Source organism: Clinocottus analis, unplaced genomic scaffold (genome assembly GCF_023055335.1).
Source record: "Clinocottus analis isolate CAN_PGR_092001 unplaced genomic scaffold, fCliAna1.0.p SCAF_11, whole genome shotgun sequence".
Lineage (NCBI taxonomy): Eukaryota > Metazoa > Chordata > Actinopteri > Perciformes > Cottidae > Clinocottus > Clinocottus analis.
Genome location: NW_027175832.1, coordinates 401,799 through 419,298, shown reverse-complemented (window position 1 = coordinate 419,298; position 17,500 = coordinate 401,799). Strand labels below are relative to the sequence as shown.

The 17,500-nt window shown below is 41.8% G+C and overlaps 1 protein-coding gene across 3 annotated transcripts in view; it reads right to left on the bottom strand.

Annotated features, from left to right (window-relative positions):
* Window positions 1-7,594: 7,594 nt before the first annotated feature.
* tnr (tenascin R (restrictin, janusin)) overlaps window positions 7,595-17,500 on the bottom strand; it is a 59,906-nt gene continuing 50,000 nt past the window's right edge. For all 3 annotated transcript variants that reach the window (XM_068605407.1, XM_068605424.1, XM_068605416.1), the window contains exons 26-29: window positions 16,333-16,429; window positions 11,297-11,458; window positions 10,663-10,826; window positions 7,595-9,323 (exon numbers count right to left, since the gene is read on the bottom strand). In XM_068605407.1, coding sequence (XP_068461508.1) covers window positions 9,204-9,323; window positions 10,663-10,826; window positions 11,297-11,458; window positions 16,333-16,429 — 543 coding nt within the window. In that variant the 3' untranslated portion in view covers window positions 7,595-9,203. The remainder of the gene's footprint in view (window positions 9,324-10,662; window positions 10,827-11,296; window positions 11,459-16,332; window positions 16,430-17,500) is intronic.

The window sequence follows — 17,500 nt, the reverse complement described above, 5'->3', positions numbered from 1 at the left end:
AAAGACAACACAAAGTGGAAAGTAATAGACGCTGTAAACTGTGGAAACATCCAGTTCCTGCCACACACACGGCAGCAGAACAAAGACCATCCTCACTGAAGGAAGAAGCGATGGAGCTCCTCAGCAGCACCAGTGTGTTCCAGTGGCACGACCGCCGAGTCCGTAATAGTCGATAAAAACAAAGAACAGACTCATTAAGCAGTGTTAAGGCTTCAGAGGCTCCATCCATGCATTCATAAATTCATTACAAGAGCGCTTTAGCGAGCGCTCGATGGTTACAGTAACAGCCGTTTGTTTCTCCACCACTTGTGATTTAGAAAACAGATTAAAGTTGTAGAAGGAGACGCTCAAGCAGCACTTCAAGATTTACCTCTCAGCTGAGGCTGTGAACAGTTAAATATGAATGTCTGTGGTCTGAACGCCCTGCAGGCTCTCCAGCTCATGGGGCCTCGAGCATCAACCTGATGAACATCAAGCTGCTTACCGGCCAGTTTCCCAATTAAGCCCCTGTGCTCACAACCTCAGAGAGACTCGAACTGGGAGAACTGGGTTCCGGCTCCCTGGCATCAGACCAGGCCCAGTTACCCTCCTGGGTTCAGTGAGACGTGAAGAGACGGAGAGCTCATGGAAGCTGGAGACGGCGCACAACGCCGCTTTTCATCAGCTTCACCCGTCACCAGCTCCGTCCTGTGGAGGGGGGCGGAGCCACTGAGGATAGTTATGGAGAGGAGAATGAATATTCATGTTTTAACTGTGTTTAGTGACACATGAACACATGAAAACACTTTCTATCTTTCCATCCCGATGTGAGCAGAGGGTGAACACGGTTATGTTGTATTTATGGATTGAGTTAGTGGTGAAAAAAAGGTTTTATATATATATATATATATATATATATATATATATATATATATATATATATATATATATATATATATAACATGAGCAAAATAGTTTATATATGTATAACATATGTTGGAAAAATAAAATCTGTAGTATAGTCCAATAAAAGTCCTTATAGTTTGTTGGAAAGCGTAAAAATGTAGAATGTCTAAAAAAGAAGTATATTCTACAAAAGTAATAATATAGTTTGTAAAAAAGTGAAACGTTATAATAGAGTGTGTGTCTCTGTGAATATTAATCATTGTAGTAATGAGCTGTTCTGTTTGCTGCTTTACCCGCAATACACACACAGTTACAGAAAGAGTTGAATATAAAATGAATGCAAATTTATACATTTTTCATACAGCTCCATTTTATCTTCCAATGATGCCCGAAGACTGAAAATTGGTGGCAAAATACAAATATCATACGCTCTGAAATTGTACAGTGTGTCGCTGTAAGTAAGAAAAGTCAGAGTAGATCAATAATAGATCAATAAAAATGTTATCGTACAATATGTCGAAAAAGGTCACAGTGTAGTATATTGAAAATAAAAAGTACACAATGTCACTACAGTTTGTTCAAAAAGTCACAACAATGTCAGGAAAATCGGGCGAAACAAAGTAATAGAAATGAATGGATTGTTGCAAAAATGTCCTATCGTAGTGTCAAACAGTCGTGCTGTAGAACGTCATAAAAATATATAAAAATATTTTGTTTCACAAGCCATACAAATATCATAAAAAGTAATTTCATAGTTTCTCATAAAAATTTCATTTTGATTTCAACTACAAATGTAAAGTGTTTGACTTCATCTTGCTGCGGTGACAATCTGACCACACAGGAATATAACACAAGAACTCACAAAGACTTGAACACATTTATTAATCCTCAATGTATTAATGTGTAAGATGAGCAGCATGTCATGTTTTGAGTCTGTAGGATAACGTTTGTTCTGTTAACTCATCCTCACTTGTTTTGAGGTGCGTTTAGATCTACTTGAGCCTGGAAGGTTCAATACATTTTTGCCACACAGGTTCAGCTGATTGTCTGGTTTTGTTGCATAATGATGCTTTTAATTTATCTACTTAATTACCACGCATCGGGCTGTAGTGACTACAGCTCAATCATCACAGAAACACATACCAATGTATTAAACTGCAATAATCTATATAACTGTAGTTCTGGTATCTGTGATGGAGGAACTACTAGCACATCCTTCACTGCAGCAGAAACACAGCAGGAGTTCAGGAACCTGAAATGGATCAGAAAGTATAATCCAGTTGAGTCTCCTGATGAATTTCATCACTTTGAAATCAAAGCGCTGCATCTGAGCTGTCATTGGTTAAAGGACGAGTTCTCACAGTGTGTGGAGTAAACTATATATGTGGAGTAAAATATATATATATATATATATATATATATATATATATATATATATATATATATATATATATAAAACAGGGAAGTGAAGCGACTCTCAGGACTTTGTGATACTCTCATCGTCCCACATGACAGAGAACAGTCAAACTGTGAGCTTTGTTTTCATGGAAAGTGTTTTGTTTTGCTAAAGGCTGAACATGAGCGTATCGCTGTGACCTTTACTCCACTACTGGTGCTGTGTTGCTCATTTATTTGTGTCTGACTCTAATATATTCACAAACCTCATGCATGCTCATTATTTACCGAGCGCTTTCTGCTGACCAGACCTCTGAATGGATAATTAATGGATAATTAGAAAATGCAGTAATTAAACAATGAATCTCAAAACTGCTGAATTGCGGTTCAGTGAGTATCTGTTTCTGCAATCAGTTGAGAGGCTGCTGCACGAGTGTGTGTGTGTGTGTGTGTGTGTGTGTGTGCGTGTGTGTGTACATAGTTTTCATGCATGAGTAAAGATGCTCAAATTAATGATATTTTATGCATACAATGTTGTCATATTAATATAATTATAGTTGTTCAAGCTTGACTTACACCTTTAAACTGGTGCACTATTCCAGCAGTGTCAGTTTCAATAAACCTTCATCGTGGACATTTGACACAGGTGACCTAGTTTATTATTATTCATTAAGTTATTCCTGACATTTCAGAGCTGACTGTTGTCAGTTCTAAACAGTCACTACCACATTGCATCATGGGATATTTATGCCAGCTTGGTGTCGAGTGTTTGCATACAATATTATCATGAAATTTACATGCTATTGTTTTCATGCTAAGGTTTCAGACATACACACGGTTTTCATCATGTTTAACCAAGCTAGCTGCATAGTTAGCTATCCGTTATACAAGCTAGCTGCATATTTAGCTATCTGTTATACAAGCTAGCTGCATATTTAGCCATCTGTTTTACAAGCTAGCTGCATATTTAGCTATCTGTTTTACAAGCTAGCTGCATATTTAGCCATCTGTTTTACAAGCTAGCTGCATATTTAGCTATCTGTTATACAAGCTAGCTGCATATTTAGCCATCTGTTTTACAAGCTAGCTGCATATTTAGCTATCTGTTTTACAAGCTAGCTGCATATTTAGCTATCTGTTATACAAGCTAGCTGCATATTTAGCTATCTGTTTTACAAGCTAGCTGCATATTTAGCTATCTGTTATACAAGCTAGCTGCATATTTAGCTATCTGTTATACAAGCTAGCTGCATAGCTAGCTATCTGTTTTACAAGCTAGCTGCATAGTTAGCTATCTGTTTTACAAGCTAGCTGCATATTTAGCTATCTGTTATACAAGCTAGCTGCATATTTAGCTATCTGTTATACAAGCTAGCTGCATATTTAGCTATCTGTTTTACAAGCTAGCTGCATAGTTAGCTATCTGTTTTACAAGCTAGCTGCATATTTAGCTATCTGTTACCTGCAGTCTGTCGTCACACATTTCTGTTGACGAATCATTGTCATACAAGTAATTGACAGTTCAATTGTCTATTTCTGTATATTTTATTCCACAATAAGAAAACTGAATTCACTTTCTATTTTGCTGCCACATTTGTAACTTTGCCATCATCATCAATTTGATTGTGGAATCTAATGCTAATCCAAAATGATCACATCATTTTTATCAAACTATTAATTCAAACTGATTCTTCTTCCCTCCCTGCTATTCAGCCAATAGATGTTATTCATTTATGTTATTAAAAAAAACCTCTTTTGTTAAAAATCTTGCTGGAACACCATTCTATACGAGCATCTCTTTGCAGATGAAAAGGTGAATGTTTAGGATGAATATTTAACCGGTTGTCTTCATTGTCTCTGTGTGAAACATGTGAGCTGCTGCTCCACTGCAGAGCTTTATGCACTCTCTCTCTTCACCGCTGCCGGCCGTACTTCAGCTTTAATGGCCTCCAATTAGAGGTGAAGAAACTTTTCAAAGTTTATGACGTGGAGTGAGTTGGCTTGAGGTACTTCATTATTTTATGGGAGTAACAGCTGGACTTCTTTTATAGAAAGACTCCAAAAGTAAACAAAAAGAACTCTTTACGGAAAGATGTTGCACTTGGACGTTAAAGGCCTCAACAACAGTTCACCAAAGATTGCACATTATCATATTGTGTTTACAGAGAAGCCGTACAAAGCATCCTGACCGACGCACACGTCCAGGACCAGAGCAGCGGGGATGAAACCACCCAGAACATCTTTGGTGCCCGTCGACCAAACATCAGTGAAAAGAAGCGTCTGCAAAGAGCCCGAAGGACTTTAGGACAAAGCCAACAGCCCGAACGCCTGATTCACTGAATTATAACTGAATTATAACTGAATTATAAGTTCATACAACAGACGGCAGACAGGGTCTCTCCTAAAACACTCAACATGTAGTACAGTTTTTATAGTTTTATGTGTTTCTCTTAAATACAAAAAAGAAACAAAAAACACCAGTTCAGACGATTTGAATATTTTATTAATATGTAGAAAATGTATTAAAAAAGGAACTATATCGTACATGTTTAAGTCAAACTAGAGCTAAATTTGACAGTAATATCCAAGGTTATCCAACAATAAATCCTTAGTTTCAGCATAATGAGCTTCTCAAACAGTCAAGATTTTCTTAAGATTTATATTTCATGGACTTCAAATCAATGCAGTTTTAGTGTCTGGCTTATTTTAACAGATTAACAGATATTACCATACAGGCTGGTTACATCAGTTAATTCACATGTAAAAGTAATCAGACTAGTTGGAAAATAAATAGTTAAGAAATAAGATGCAGAGGTTTCCTGTTCCAGTAGAAACACGTTGTTTTACAGTGTGAGAATATTATATTATAAGTTCAAACATATTTAAATGAAGAATTAGTTGGCTAGCAAATGACTTTATGTTCATAGGATTCATCGTTCAGGATCTTTTGATAAATTCAAATTCATTTTTTGTCCTGAAAGTTCTTTTTTTAAACAAATGGAAAAATAATAAAAAATGTTGATGAGACAACTCGACCGAAATAATTTCCTTTTGTTGTTTTCTCGTTGAGTGACAGAAAACACCTTAAGTTGATGAATGATTAAATACATAAATAAGAACATCTTCTAGTTTGCCATCAGAGAAATCTCTGACAACACAAATAACATTCGGTTCCTTCCTCAAAGCTACGTGACCTTTGTCATCGTATAAAAATGCACCGAGGGAAACGTCATCTAAACTGATAATGAATTAAGTACTTGGAGAATTCCCTATTCTACTATAAATCACTGCAGGAGAGGCTCTGAAACACTGACGGAGAACATGAACCAGACCGGGGAAAGGTCACCTTGAACCGGCTCTTATAGATTATATGTTCGTTATGTTGGTTTTAGTTTGCCTTGTGGGACATTTTACTGTTTGCACAACAGCTTAGAGGCAAATCTATAGTATCTACATCTTCTACCTTACAAACTACTTCAAGAGAACCTTTGACCAAGATCAGCAAAGAAATATGTCACGAGCATATTCTCATGACATTTGTTATTTACCTTCAGACTCTTGATCGCAATGTAGTCAACATGCGGAGGGCTCGCTCCCTTGAACATGACAGTGGTTGAACATAACAATGGTTAAACATAACAATGGTTAAACATAACAATAGTTGAACATAACAATAGTTGAACATAACAATAGTTAAACATAACAATAGTTAAACATACAGCAGTTAAAAGGGAAATGATTCAGAAGGTTTGCATCTAAAGAGGGAACACATGAGAAGTCACATTATCTTCATTAACTCGATACCTACGTGAGTATATTAGTAGTTTATCGACGGGAAAGTCACCAAAAAAGAAATGAGAATGTTCACAGGATGCAAACCAGATGTTCTGGTTCATAGGATGAAAAGAAGGAGGCTGACGAAGGCTACTTCAGAAAGAGATTTCCAGCTGTTAATATTTGGATTATTGAACATATATTTGAGACCAAATGTTGCTTGCAGCGATGGTGACATTGATTTGCAAGGATTGTATTGATTATTGATAGTGTGGAAGCAGAGAGGAGGCTTTACCAGTTATGAAACATTTGGGTCTGTTGAAGGAAAGGGACTGAAACAACTCACTGAGCGCTTTGTGTGACAACGTGAACACTGAATGAAACTAAATGCTCGGTGGGCATGAAGCCCATGATGCCCCCCCCCCCCCCCCCCCTCCCGACTGAGAGAATACAGTCTCTGCCATATTTGCTGATTTTGTTGTTTGACTGGGAGCTTAAAGCTTGGCTGCAGTCCACACACTGTTCTGCTTCCTCTGGTAACTTCATTGCAGCAGCAGAGCTGCAGAGGCACATCCATCCCATCCTGACTTTCCTTTGCATAGAAAGCAGTGTTCACGTTGCATAACACAACACCAAGAACGTAACATGAAGTCCCTGAAAGTGAGAATCTATTCAAACAGGAAAAAGCTGCTTCAGTGACTCTGGTGACAAAACAAACGGGCATCCGTCCAAACAGCAGTCTGCATCATGCACATCTTTGGTTGAAGCCCAGGTATGCAATGCATGTTGGCATCATTGGAGAAGAATGATAAAATAACTTTCAACATATTTTAGTTTAAGGCGTCTGAGAGAAAACTAAACTTGTGCACTTCCTCCCGACTCTGTTTTCAGCCCACAATGAGACACGGACCAATCACAGAGCTCAGGTTTCAGGTGGAGGGCGTGTCCTATCGGCTGTTCTACTCGTGCACCTGCACATGCACTGCATGTGCACGTGCCTGTCTCTTTTGGTGAAAGCCTGATTCAAAGGTGGAATATCCTGAAAGGTGCTCTTTAAACAGGCAACAAGCTCCACTACAAAGATGAAGACTGACTTTTCAAAAAGAGAGACAATATCAGGGAAGCGCTTCAGAAATAGAGAGAAAACAGTAAAAGTTTCTTTAGCTTCACAACTTCGGTTAGCAGGACTGTTAGCAGAACTGTTAGCAGAACTGTTAGCAGAACTGTTAGCAGGACTGTTAGCAGAACTGTTAGCAGAACTGTTAGCAGGACTGTTAGCAGAACTGTTAGCAGGACTGTTAGCAGAACTGTTAGCAGGACTGTTAGCAGAACTGTTAGCAGAACTGTTAGCAGGACTGTTAGCAGGACTGTTAGCAGAACTGTTAGCAGGACTGTTAGCAGAACTGTTAGCAGGACTGTTAGCAGAACTGTTAGCAGGACTGTTAGCAGGACTGTTAGCAGACCTGTTAGCAGGACTGTTAGCAGGACTGTTAGCAGAACTGTTAGCAGGACTGTTAGCAGGACTGTTAGCAGGACTGTTAGCAGGACTGTTAGCAGAACTGTTAGCAGGACTGTTAGCAGGACTGTTAGCAACATCGCCGCTTCTCTCTCTGAAGCCGCGCGTCAGAGTCACAGAGTCTCAGCTCATCATCAGAAAGGGTTTTACTGACCCAGGAGATTGCAGAGGAGAACAGGAGCGTGATTCCTGCAGAGTTGTTGTTATTGATCGGCTCAGGACGAAGAGCTGCAGGATCTGAGTGTTTATTTTAAATACTGCTGGTTTTCTTTTTCTTCATCTTTTCTCTCTCCTTACCTCAGGCTTTTACAAGATGCTTAAGGGTTATCATGTCATTTCATCCCAGTGATGCCAGAATGAAACCGTCTCCCTCAGCTTCACATGGTGCATCTGCAGCAGCTGCACCATCTCTGCAAGCAATCACAGCATCTACACCGATATTAAAGTCGAGGAAATAATATCTAAATGCCCATGAACTAAATAAATCATGTAATTGAGTGAACAAGAAAAGCTTTTCTGTGTTCCCACTTGTAGTGCAACATCTCTCAGTGTGGCTACCAATAGTTATAGAGTTTAATCATGAATATTCATTCAAAATGAACACCAAGGAAATTGTATTCAACAGTAACTCACTAAAATAAACAAAACAGACGGTAATGAAACTGTTGTTGGTGAATGATGATTCAGGACGTTCACTTTAGTTTGTTGATATTATTCTTTTCTCTAATGTCCAGTATTTGTCATGTTTCACGATTGCATTAACTTAATATCGGCTCAAACACCAATGCATCAAATCATATCAAATAGATGATTTTTTGTCACAATATTAGCTATAAAAATATATATATCTTACAGTTAAGGGTTTTAAGGGCATTTACAGCATTTTTTTGTTAAAAGTGGGTTTGTTTTCAAAACGGTTCAAATAATGTTCGCTCCTGCAGTCTGAGGGCTTTTCTAAACAAGTCCTTGCATCCTAAAGAAAGAGACTTAAAGAAAAGAAAAAGCTTCTTGCTTTGCTTTCCTGTTTCTTTGTTTCTTTTTACAGCAAATAGAACCATTGTCATTCAAAGTATTCATACATTACATCCAGCGTCCCCTCGTCTGGGTAGAAGTACAGCAGGACAAGAGCTAACGCTGAGCGCTAACGCTGAGCGCTAATGCTAAGGGCTAACGCTGAGGGCTAACGCTAAGGCTAACACTGAGGGCTAACGCTGAGCGCTAACGCTGAGGGCTAACGCTGAGGGCTAACGCTAAGGCTAACGCTGAGGGCTAACGCTGAGCGCTAACGCTGAGCGCTAACGCTGAGGGCTTACGCTGAGGGCTTACGCTGAGGGCTAACGCTAAGGCTAACGCTAAGGCTAACGCTGAGGGCTAACGCTGAGCTGGATGGTAAACAGAGTTCGGACATTGTTTCTCTCTCATATGATCACATTAATGGTCATACCAGTTTCTGTGTGATGGGAGTACATTAATAATAGGATTTTTTTTTGTTTTACAGCTGATTATTAATACATATTAGTAACTTTTTGTCCTAACCCCACGTTGTGTTTGCAGAGCACATCAGGGTGCACACAGACGGCATAAACATCAGTCAACAGTCCGAACTCCATTTATCGGTGTGGGGGCGGTTTGCTTATACGGGCGCAGACCGCCTCCTCTTGCTGCTGATGCTGCGGAAGTTGAATGGCCTCATCTTCATCTCCACAAAAGGAATAGAGAATTCATGGCCTTTCCAGTGGTACCAGTTAATACCCTGCAAGAGAAAAAAAGAGTGATTTCTGAAGCTGCCTGAACCAACAGGTCCACAAAAGGAGAGGAAAGGGCAGAAAACACTGAACATTTATAAGAAATAGAAAGTCTGAAGGCGGTTATATATTCAGTAAAGCATATTTTTATTTCAACCAAGGAAAGCCGTTAAAAGCAGGAGAGCAACAACCCTGACCTAAGAGCTCGCACAATCATGAGTTTAGTGTAATTATAGTCTCGCTCCATCCCTGCTAATCCTCGCCAACTGCCAAAATCTGCCCACACAGAGAGGCAATTCCTCCCGTGTGTCATTACGTCTCTGCTCCCACCTTCTCTTCACGTCCTCACACAACAAAGACGACGCGACAGAGAGAGAAGCAGCGACGCTCCAAAGCCGCTGCAGTTCATCCTAATCACAGCTGCACACAACACCTCGCTGTCTTTGTGGAGCCTTCACAGCACCGAGAGGCTGCGAGGGAACAACACACAAGGACCAAGGACCAAAGGACCAACTACTAAAGGACCAAAGGACTAAAGGACTAAAGGACCAAAGGACCAAAGGACCAACTACCAAAGGACTAAAGGACTAAAGGACCAAAGGACCAACTACTAAAGGACCAAAGAACTAAAGGACCAAAGGACCAAAGGACCGGACAATCCCTCGACTCTCACTCCACCTCCCACGCCATGAGAAGACAAACAGCTGTCACATGCATGTTGTTTTATGTTTTTGATCCTTCCTCACGTGTCTGTAATATGAACTCAGTGAGTGTTGGGGTAACAGATAACACGGCTCTTTTGATCAGTCAAGGCATCTCTCCAACTCTGATTAAAATTGATAAATCTGTGTTGCATCACGAGCCTTTGGTGACCTTTCATTACAGCTCCTCCGTGAGGCCGGTCAGCGCATGGAGACGTCTGCAGTGAGCGTCACGCCCTCTGACGGACAACGCGTTACCCTTTCACAATAACATGTTTAACCTGAAACCACATTGCCATAATTGAGCCAGTTTATGGATGTTTGTAAATGCCAAAATGGTAAATGATCCCGTACGACCCGACCACAATGTACTGAATGTACTGTATGTATGTCATTCACCCATTCACACACTGATGGCAAGAGCCACATCAGGACCGATCCTCTGATTGAAGGACGACACACATTGACACATATTTATGGTTCAAATGCTAGTTATGACAATTTGTACCGATGTCTACGAGGATGAAAACTGCTTCTTGACTGCATTCAACGGCCTGAAAGCTGTTTGGCTAAAGGAGGCGTACATTAACTCTGACGTGTGTCACTTCTACACACCGATCAGCTGTGTATTGATCAGAGGACTCACCTGACTGTGTCTGGACTCTCCGTATTTGCCGTTGAGGTTCGCCCGGTGGCAGTTCTTGTACCACCACGCTCCTTTGTAGGACGAGGCACAGTTAGTGACGGCGATGTCGTTGTCTCTGTCTTTGGTGGAGAAGGGCCGGCCCTGGTGGTAGCTCAGAGAGTCACCTGAAGTCAGAGCAGACGCAGAACCTTAAACATCTGCAGCAGCCGTCTCTGCAACCTCTCCATGTGGATAACGGCGCGATGAGAGGACATGAGCAGCCAGGCAGGCGGGAGGGGAGGACATGAAGGGGAGGAAGGAAGTCCTGCTACAAGCGCTCTGAATTTATTTAGGCAGAGGAAATGATAATTACAAACATGAGGGGATGACAGGTAATCCTGGCATATGGTGATGTTGACAGACTGAGAGGACACAAGAGGAAATGTGGAGGAGCGCTGAGGCAAGATGGAGGGGAGAGCACACACTTGCGTTGAATCATATAGTGGAGTACGTACAGCAGTATTTCACAGGGAATCAGATTCATATTGCAAAAAGCTTTGGATGTTGATGTCCACAAGATATCACAAGGATATCATCCATGAAGTCAAATACAAACCAATGAAGCATGATCACTTTAATGTGTCCATCCACGTACCGGCGGTGCCGTTGTACTCTCCTATCCTGAGCTTGTAGAGATTTCTTGCATCTCCGATGGCGAATTTGTCGTAGTTGGCGTAGACGGACTCTTGTCCGTCCTTCATGTCGATCCTCAGCTCGTAGCGGCCCTGACCGGCAATCTTTTGGATGTTGTCGAGACCTGCATTGTATTTAAAAAGCAAAGATATGAGTATCATAAGTATGCTACGGAAGACATTGCACTCAAATTGTGATTGAAGAAAACTTTACCAATCACACATTTGCCTCAAAGGGCTCGACAATCATCACAACATCGTCTATCATCGACCCTCAGGCGAGGAAACGCTGAACATGAATACACACTGAGAGGAAGAAAGCTCAGGAAGAGCAGCAGATGAGGATCCTCGAGACCACACAGACTATAAGAACATTTAAATTACATTAGGGAACAGACACAGGGAGAATATTTATATAGAGTTTCTCCCCCTGCAGCTAAAGGCTTCATCCTGATAAGCGCCATGGCGTCTTCGTCACCTGCTTCTATGGATTCGTGCTAAACGTGCGGCGAGCAGCGACACGGTCGCCAGCAGGACTTCTGCAAATGCCACATGTGGCAGCTCTCTGAGATATGCGGCTTGGCTCTGTATCTGCAGGGCGGCAGATGTGAGGCTGGTTTGAACACGGAGATAAGACCCCACGCCCACCTGAGAGACCGCACCTGCCTTCACCCTCAGATTACAACCAGCACCCGTTTGGAAAAGAGTCTCTCGCTGCTTCACCCAACACAAGCCTCACATGTACACCACAGAGGAGGAGAAGTCAGAAGCCTCCACTGATAAGCAGGAGAAGATAAAACCACGCGTGTGGAAAGCAGATCAAATCTCTGAAAGAACCCAAAGACCCTCACGGCGACAGGGGAGAAGCAATCGTTGTCATAAAATAGTATTTAACACTCATTCATCTCTAATTACCATTGTATAATACCACCGTATTATCAGCAATTAATCTTGCACCCATAATCTTTTTTCATTTTTATGGGATCAGACTGCTCTTTTCCAAACTGCAGCGATTAAAAATTCATTTTGACACACGATTGCACTCTTGTACTATTAAACTACCAATATTACCATCTCGTCACATTTTATTACCAGCCTTCCTCTCTCACTTACACAGAAGCAAAGGGGGATAAAAAGTATGGGATAATGATCCATACTCCCTCCCTCACCCGGTTTCTCTGTTATTACATCACTGACTTTGTGTTCAGCATGAACTCGGCTGAGGTCAGTGAGGAGGGACAACAGATTGCCCTTGAACAGCAATAAAAACGGCCGTTTTCAAACTATAACACATAATAATGGAAGCTTAATGTCCATTTTCTTTACTGCTGACCAGTCAAGTGCCTCTTCTTTTCAGTTTGAGTGGATTTAATGTGGATGTTTATGGGTCCATACTCTCCAATGTATTTCCATAATGTGTGTAGAGGCGGCGATTAGCTGAATGTTCTCTGATGGTCCTCTTTGGGCTACGAGCTGATCTGCAGAAAGAAGGACAAACGCTCTCTGATGGCAGCGACCATCTGGATGATTACACCATTTACTGTGTTCAAGAAAATACACTTCTGACACTGGAAATGCTTCAACTGCAGAACAAATGCAGTAGTCACATGACCAAACCCCCAAAGACCTACGAAGCTCCGCCAGTGAAGAAGAAGCTGTGCAACACAGTGGTGATGAAGGAACTTCTGATGTGATCTGTCACAGGAAACTTCTCCTGTTATAACACCATGTGACGTCTCTGCATAACACATCACGTCATCACTGTGCAGTATTCTCAGACTTTAATCGCTCATCAACGCTGTAGTTGGAGCCCAGGAGAGCAGGCTGGTCACGTTGAAGTAGAAGTAAACAGGTTATCTTGATATTTCCTCTTTCATAACTATAACTGTTTGAGTCAAGACTTTCACGAGTAGATCCATCGGATTATTCTAGAGAACTAAACTGAATTTATGCCAAAAACACAGCTCGGAGATGACAGTGAGAAGGCTTTTGTTTTGTAATTCCAAATCAGAAGGCTTTTATTTTGTAATTCCAAATCAGAAGGCTTTTATTTTGTAATTCTAAATCAGAAGGCTTTTATTTTGTAATCCCACATCAGAAGGCTTTTATTTTGTAATCCCACATCAGAAGGCTTTTATTTCTTAATCCCACATCAGAAGGCTTTTATTTTGTAATCCCACATCAGAAGGCTTTTATTTCTTAATCCCACATCAGAAGGCTTTTATTTTGTAATCCCACATCAGAAGGCTTTTATTTCTTAATCCCACATCAGAAGGCTTTTATTTTGTAATCCCACATCAGAAGGCTTTTATTTTGTAATCCCACATCAGAAGGCTTTTATTTCTTAATCCCACATCAGAAGGCTTTTATTTTGTAATCCCACATCAGAAGGCTTTTATTTCTTAATCCCACATCAGAAGGCTTTTATTTTGTAATCCCACATCAGAAGGCTTTTATTTCTTAATCCCACATCAGAAGGCTTTTATTTTGTAATCCCACATCAGAAGGGGACAGTGAGTAACTCTTGAAGTCGTCTTCATGTTTCAGTGAAACTGGAATAAACGTTTCTTTCTGACATCCTGATGAGTTATTATTCTGAGTTTATTTTGAAGTCAGATTCATCTTTGTAAAAGTATTATTTATTATTTAATACGAGGTATAAATAACTGTTCATACTATTTGAATATATTTAAGGTCTGAAACACAGTTAGCTGTTATTAGTTAGTTTTCTTAATTGTCATCCCGTTCATCTATTATTTAATACTCATTAATTTACTTTCATCTATTATTTAATATTCATTAATGTACTTTCATTGAATATTGACAGACTGCCTAAAACGTTCACGTTCACTGGAAGGTTGTTTTAATTCAAAGTCTAATTAAACTTACTCTTACTGTAAAAGGACTGCTAATGTAATAATAATAATAATAATAATAATAATAATAATAATAATAATAATAATAATAATAATAATAAGTAATATGGTGTACAAGCACTCAACGGACTAGCAGGTCAGCTCTCTCCAGCCGACCCGACGTGTTGTGTTTGAGGTGCTGCGGGCATGTAATCTGTAATCTGTAATCCAGCATGGAGGTCCTCTGCAGCACAGAGCAGCGGAGACGCTCCACAGCCCGAGGTCACGTTGAGCTGCTCGTCTGCAGCGAGCAGGAAGAAGGCTGAGTGCAACCAGAGGCTCTGAAGTAAAACAGGACTCTGGAGGCGGCGCCCGACGACGTCCACGAGCAGTGAGAGGCCAGATTATCGCTGATTCAGCTGAAGTGGAAGTGGGTCAGATGAAGCGTTGTACTCGCTGAACCAGATATGCTTCCATGTCTTCATATTTTATTATGCGGACAAAGCCAATATACATCAGCAGGCTCTGAGGCCGGCCTGCTGCTCCATGAAGCCTCCAGGTAAACCAGCTGCCAGATTACAGCAACATCTCTTCCTCTCCTCTTCTCCTCCTCTTCCTCCCTGGTGGGGTGCTCAGAGGAGGATTCCTCTGCTGCAGGATGTTCAAGATGTTTGTCCAACATGTTGTATCGCACCGCTTCAGTGAGCAATATCCTGCTCACGTCTTTGTTGACACAGGAAAGTTCATTATTAATGCGAACCAGCAAAAAACAATCCAATGTTCTTCCTGTTGTGGTGAAATGTTCAGATCCTCCCGAGCACTGTGGAGAACAAGAGCAGCCGGACCAGCTGACCTCGTGGTCAACAAGAGCAGCCGGACCAGCTGACCTCGTGGTCAACAAGAGCAACCGGACCAGCTGACCTCGTGGTCAACAAGAGCAGCCGGACCAGCTGACCTCGTGGTCAACAAGAGCAACCGGACCAGCTGACCTCGTGGTCAACAAGAGCAGCCGGACCAGCTGACCTCGTGGTCAACAAGAGCAACCGGACCAGCTGACCTCGTGGTCAACAAGAGCAACCGGACCAGCTGACCTCGTGGTCAACAAGAGCAACCGGACCAGCTGACCTCGTGGTCAACAAGAGCAGCCGGACCAGCTGACCTCGTGGTCAACAAAGCTGCAGCTGGTGCTGTGAAAGCACCAGTGCGGCCTCACACCTCCTCTCAGGCTTCAGGAGCGGTTCTGTTCCTGGTGTTGGATCTGAAATCGCTTCATGCTCATGTTGCTGTGCTTCGTCAGACTCTCACAGGAACCTCGTGTTGTGATGCAACAGCCTCCGTGATCACACAATGCCAGAGTGTTGTTGTTCCCTTTTCTAATCAAAAGGTTCAGCGAACGTCTCAAGGTCCTGATTCACTAATGAAATATTCATCTCATATTTTCCTTTAATCATTTGGACCAAAACAATAACAGAACTGGCCCATGAAGGAACGCGACTCATTTGCACATTTTCTAATGAATATAATTATTTTCTTCTTAATGAGATTTTTGGGGAGGAGAGAAAAAGATATTCAGCGACACAGTGAGGATGTTCTGTTCCTGCGTCTGAAAACAATTAGCAAGTCATTCAGGGAGGATGAACTTTCAGAGCAAGCAGAAATGAATCCGATGGACTTCATGAGGTCCACTGCTGGAAGAGGAAACCAGCAGAAAACCTGCAGCAGCAGGAAGTCTTCATACAGAGAGAAACTCAGACCTGATAGTGGAAACATCTTGCATGAAGAAGATGAATCAAGTGAAACCAAGTGGAAGCTATGACCCTGTATTGATTGTGCATATTAATGCTGCGGTCATTGAGCGATAAAGAGGGTGGAACAGCCTTCACAGAGATGAACTAAGTGGGCACCAGGATGCAGCTTAACATCAACCTGCAGCTGAAACATGATGAGAGGAGACAAGAAGCTGAAATAAGACAGAAGCCACCGGACCTCCTGAGCGTCTCAGAGTGAGAGTCTGGAGAACAGAAGAGAAGCGACTTCATGCTTCAGTACAAGATGCTGTGCTAGTACCAGACCTCAGTCACTGACCGGGTGCACTTCTCTCCTCGCTGTATCCTCACCCCTCATGAACTCAGAGGAAGTCTTACCGAGCCAGAATTCATCCTCCAGGTTTCCAAAGCCGACCCGGTAGTCGCTCCACTTCCTGGAGAAGTCGGTGAGGCCGTTCTGACGGCGCTGGAAGACCTGCAGACGGACACGAGACAAGACCAGAGAGTTTGAATCCATGGTTGAAAAGAAAGAGTCTTGCTCAAGGGCACAACGACAGGGACCAGCAGGGCCGGGGCTCGAACCACCGATCCTCTGGCTGAAGGGCACGCTAACCACTGAGCCACAGTACACTCAGTACTGCTTACAGTACACTCAGTACTGCTTACAGTACACTCAGTACTGCATACAGTACACTCAGTACTGCTTACAGTACACTCAGTACTGCTTACAGTACACTCAGTACTGCATGCAGTGCATTCAGTACACTCAGTACCACATTCAGTACACTCAGTACCGCATACAGTACACTCAGTACTGCATACAGTACACTCAGTACCGCATACAGTACACTCAGTACTGCATACAGTACACTCAGTACTGCATACAGTACACTCAGTACCACACACAGTACACTCAGTACCGCATACAGTACACTCAGTACCGCATACAGTACACTCAGTACTGCATACAGTACACTCAGTACCACATTCAGTACACTCAGTACTGCATACAGTACACTCAGTACTGCATACAGTACACTCAGTACCACATACAGTACACTCAGTACCGCATACAGTACACTCAGTACTGCATACAGTACACTCAGTACCGCATACAGTACACTCAGTACTGCATACAGTACACTCAGTACTGCATACAGTACACTCAGTACCACATTCAGTACACTCAGTACTGCATACAGTACACTCAGTACCACATACAGTACACTCAGTACCACATACAGTACACTCAGTACCACATTCAGTACACTCAGTACCACATACAGTACACTCAGTACACACAGTACTGCATACAGTACACACAGTACTGCATACAGTACACTCAGTACTGCATATAGTGCATTCAGTACACTCAGTACCACCGACAGTACACTCAGTACCACATACAGTACACTCAGTACTGCATACAGTACACTCAGTACTGCATGCAGTGCATTCAGTACACTCAGTACTGCATACAGTACACTCAGTACCACATACAGTACACTCAGTACCACATACAGTACACTCAGTACCACATACAGTA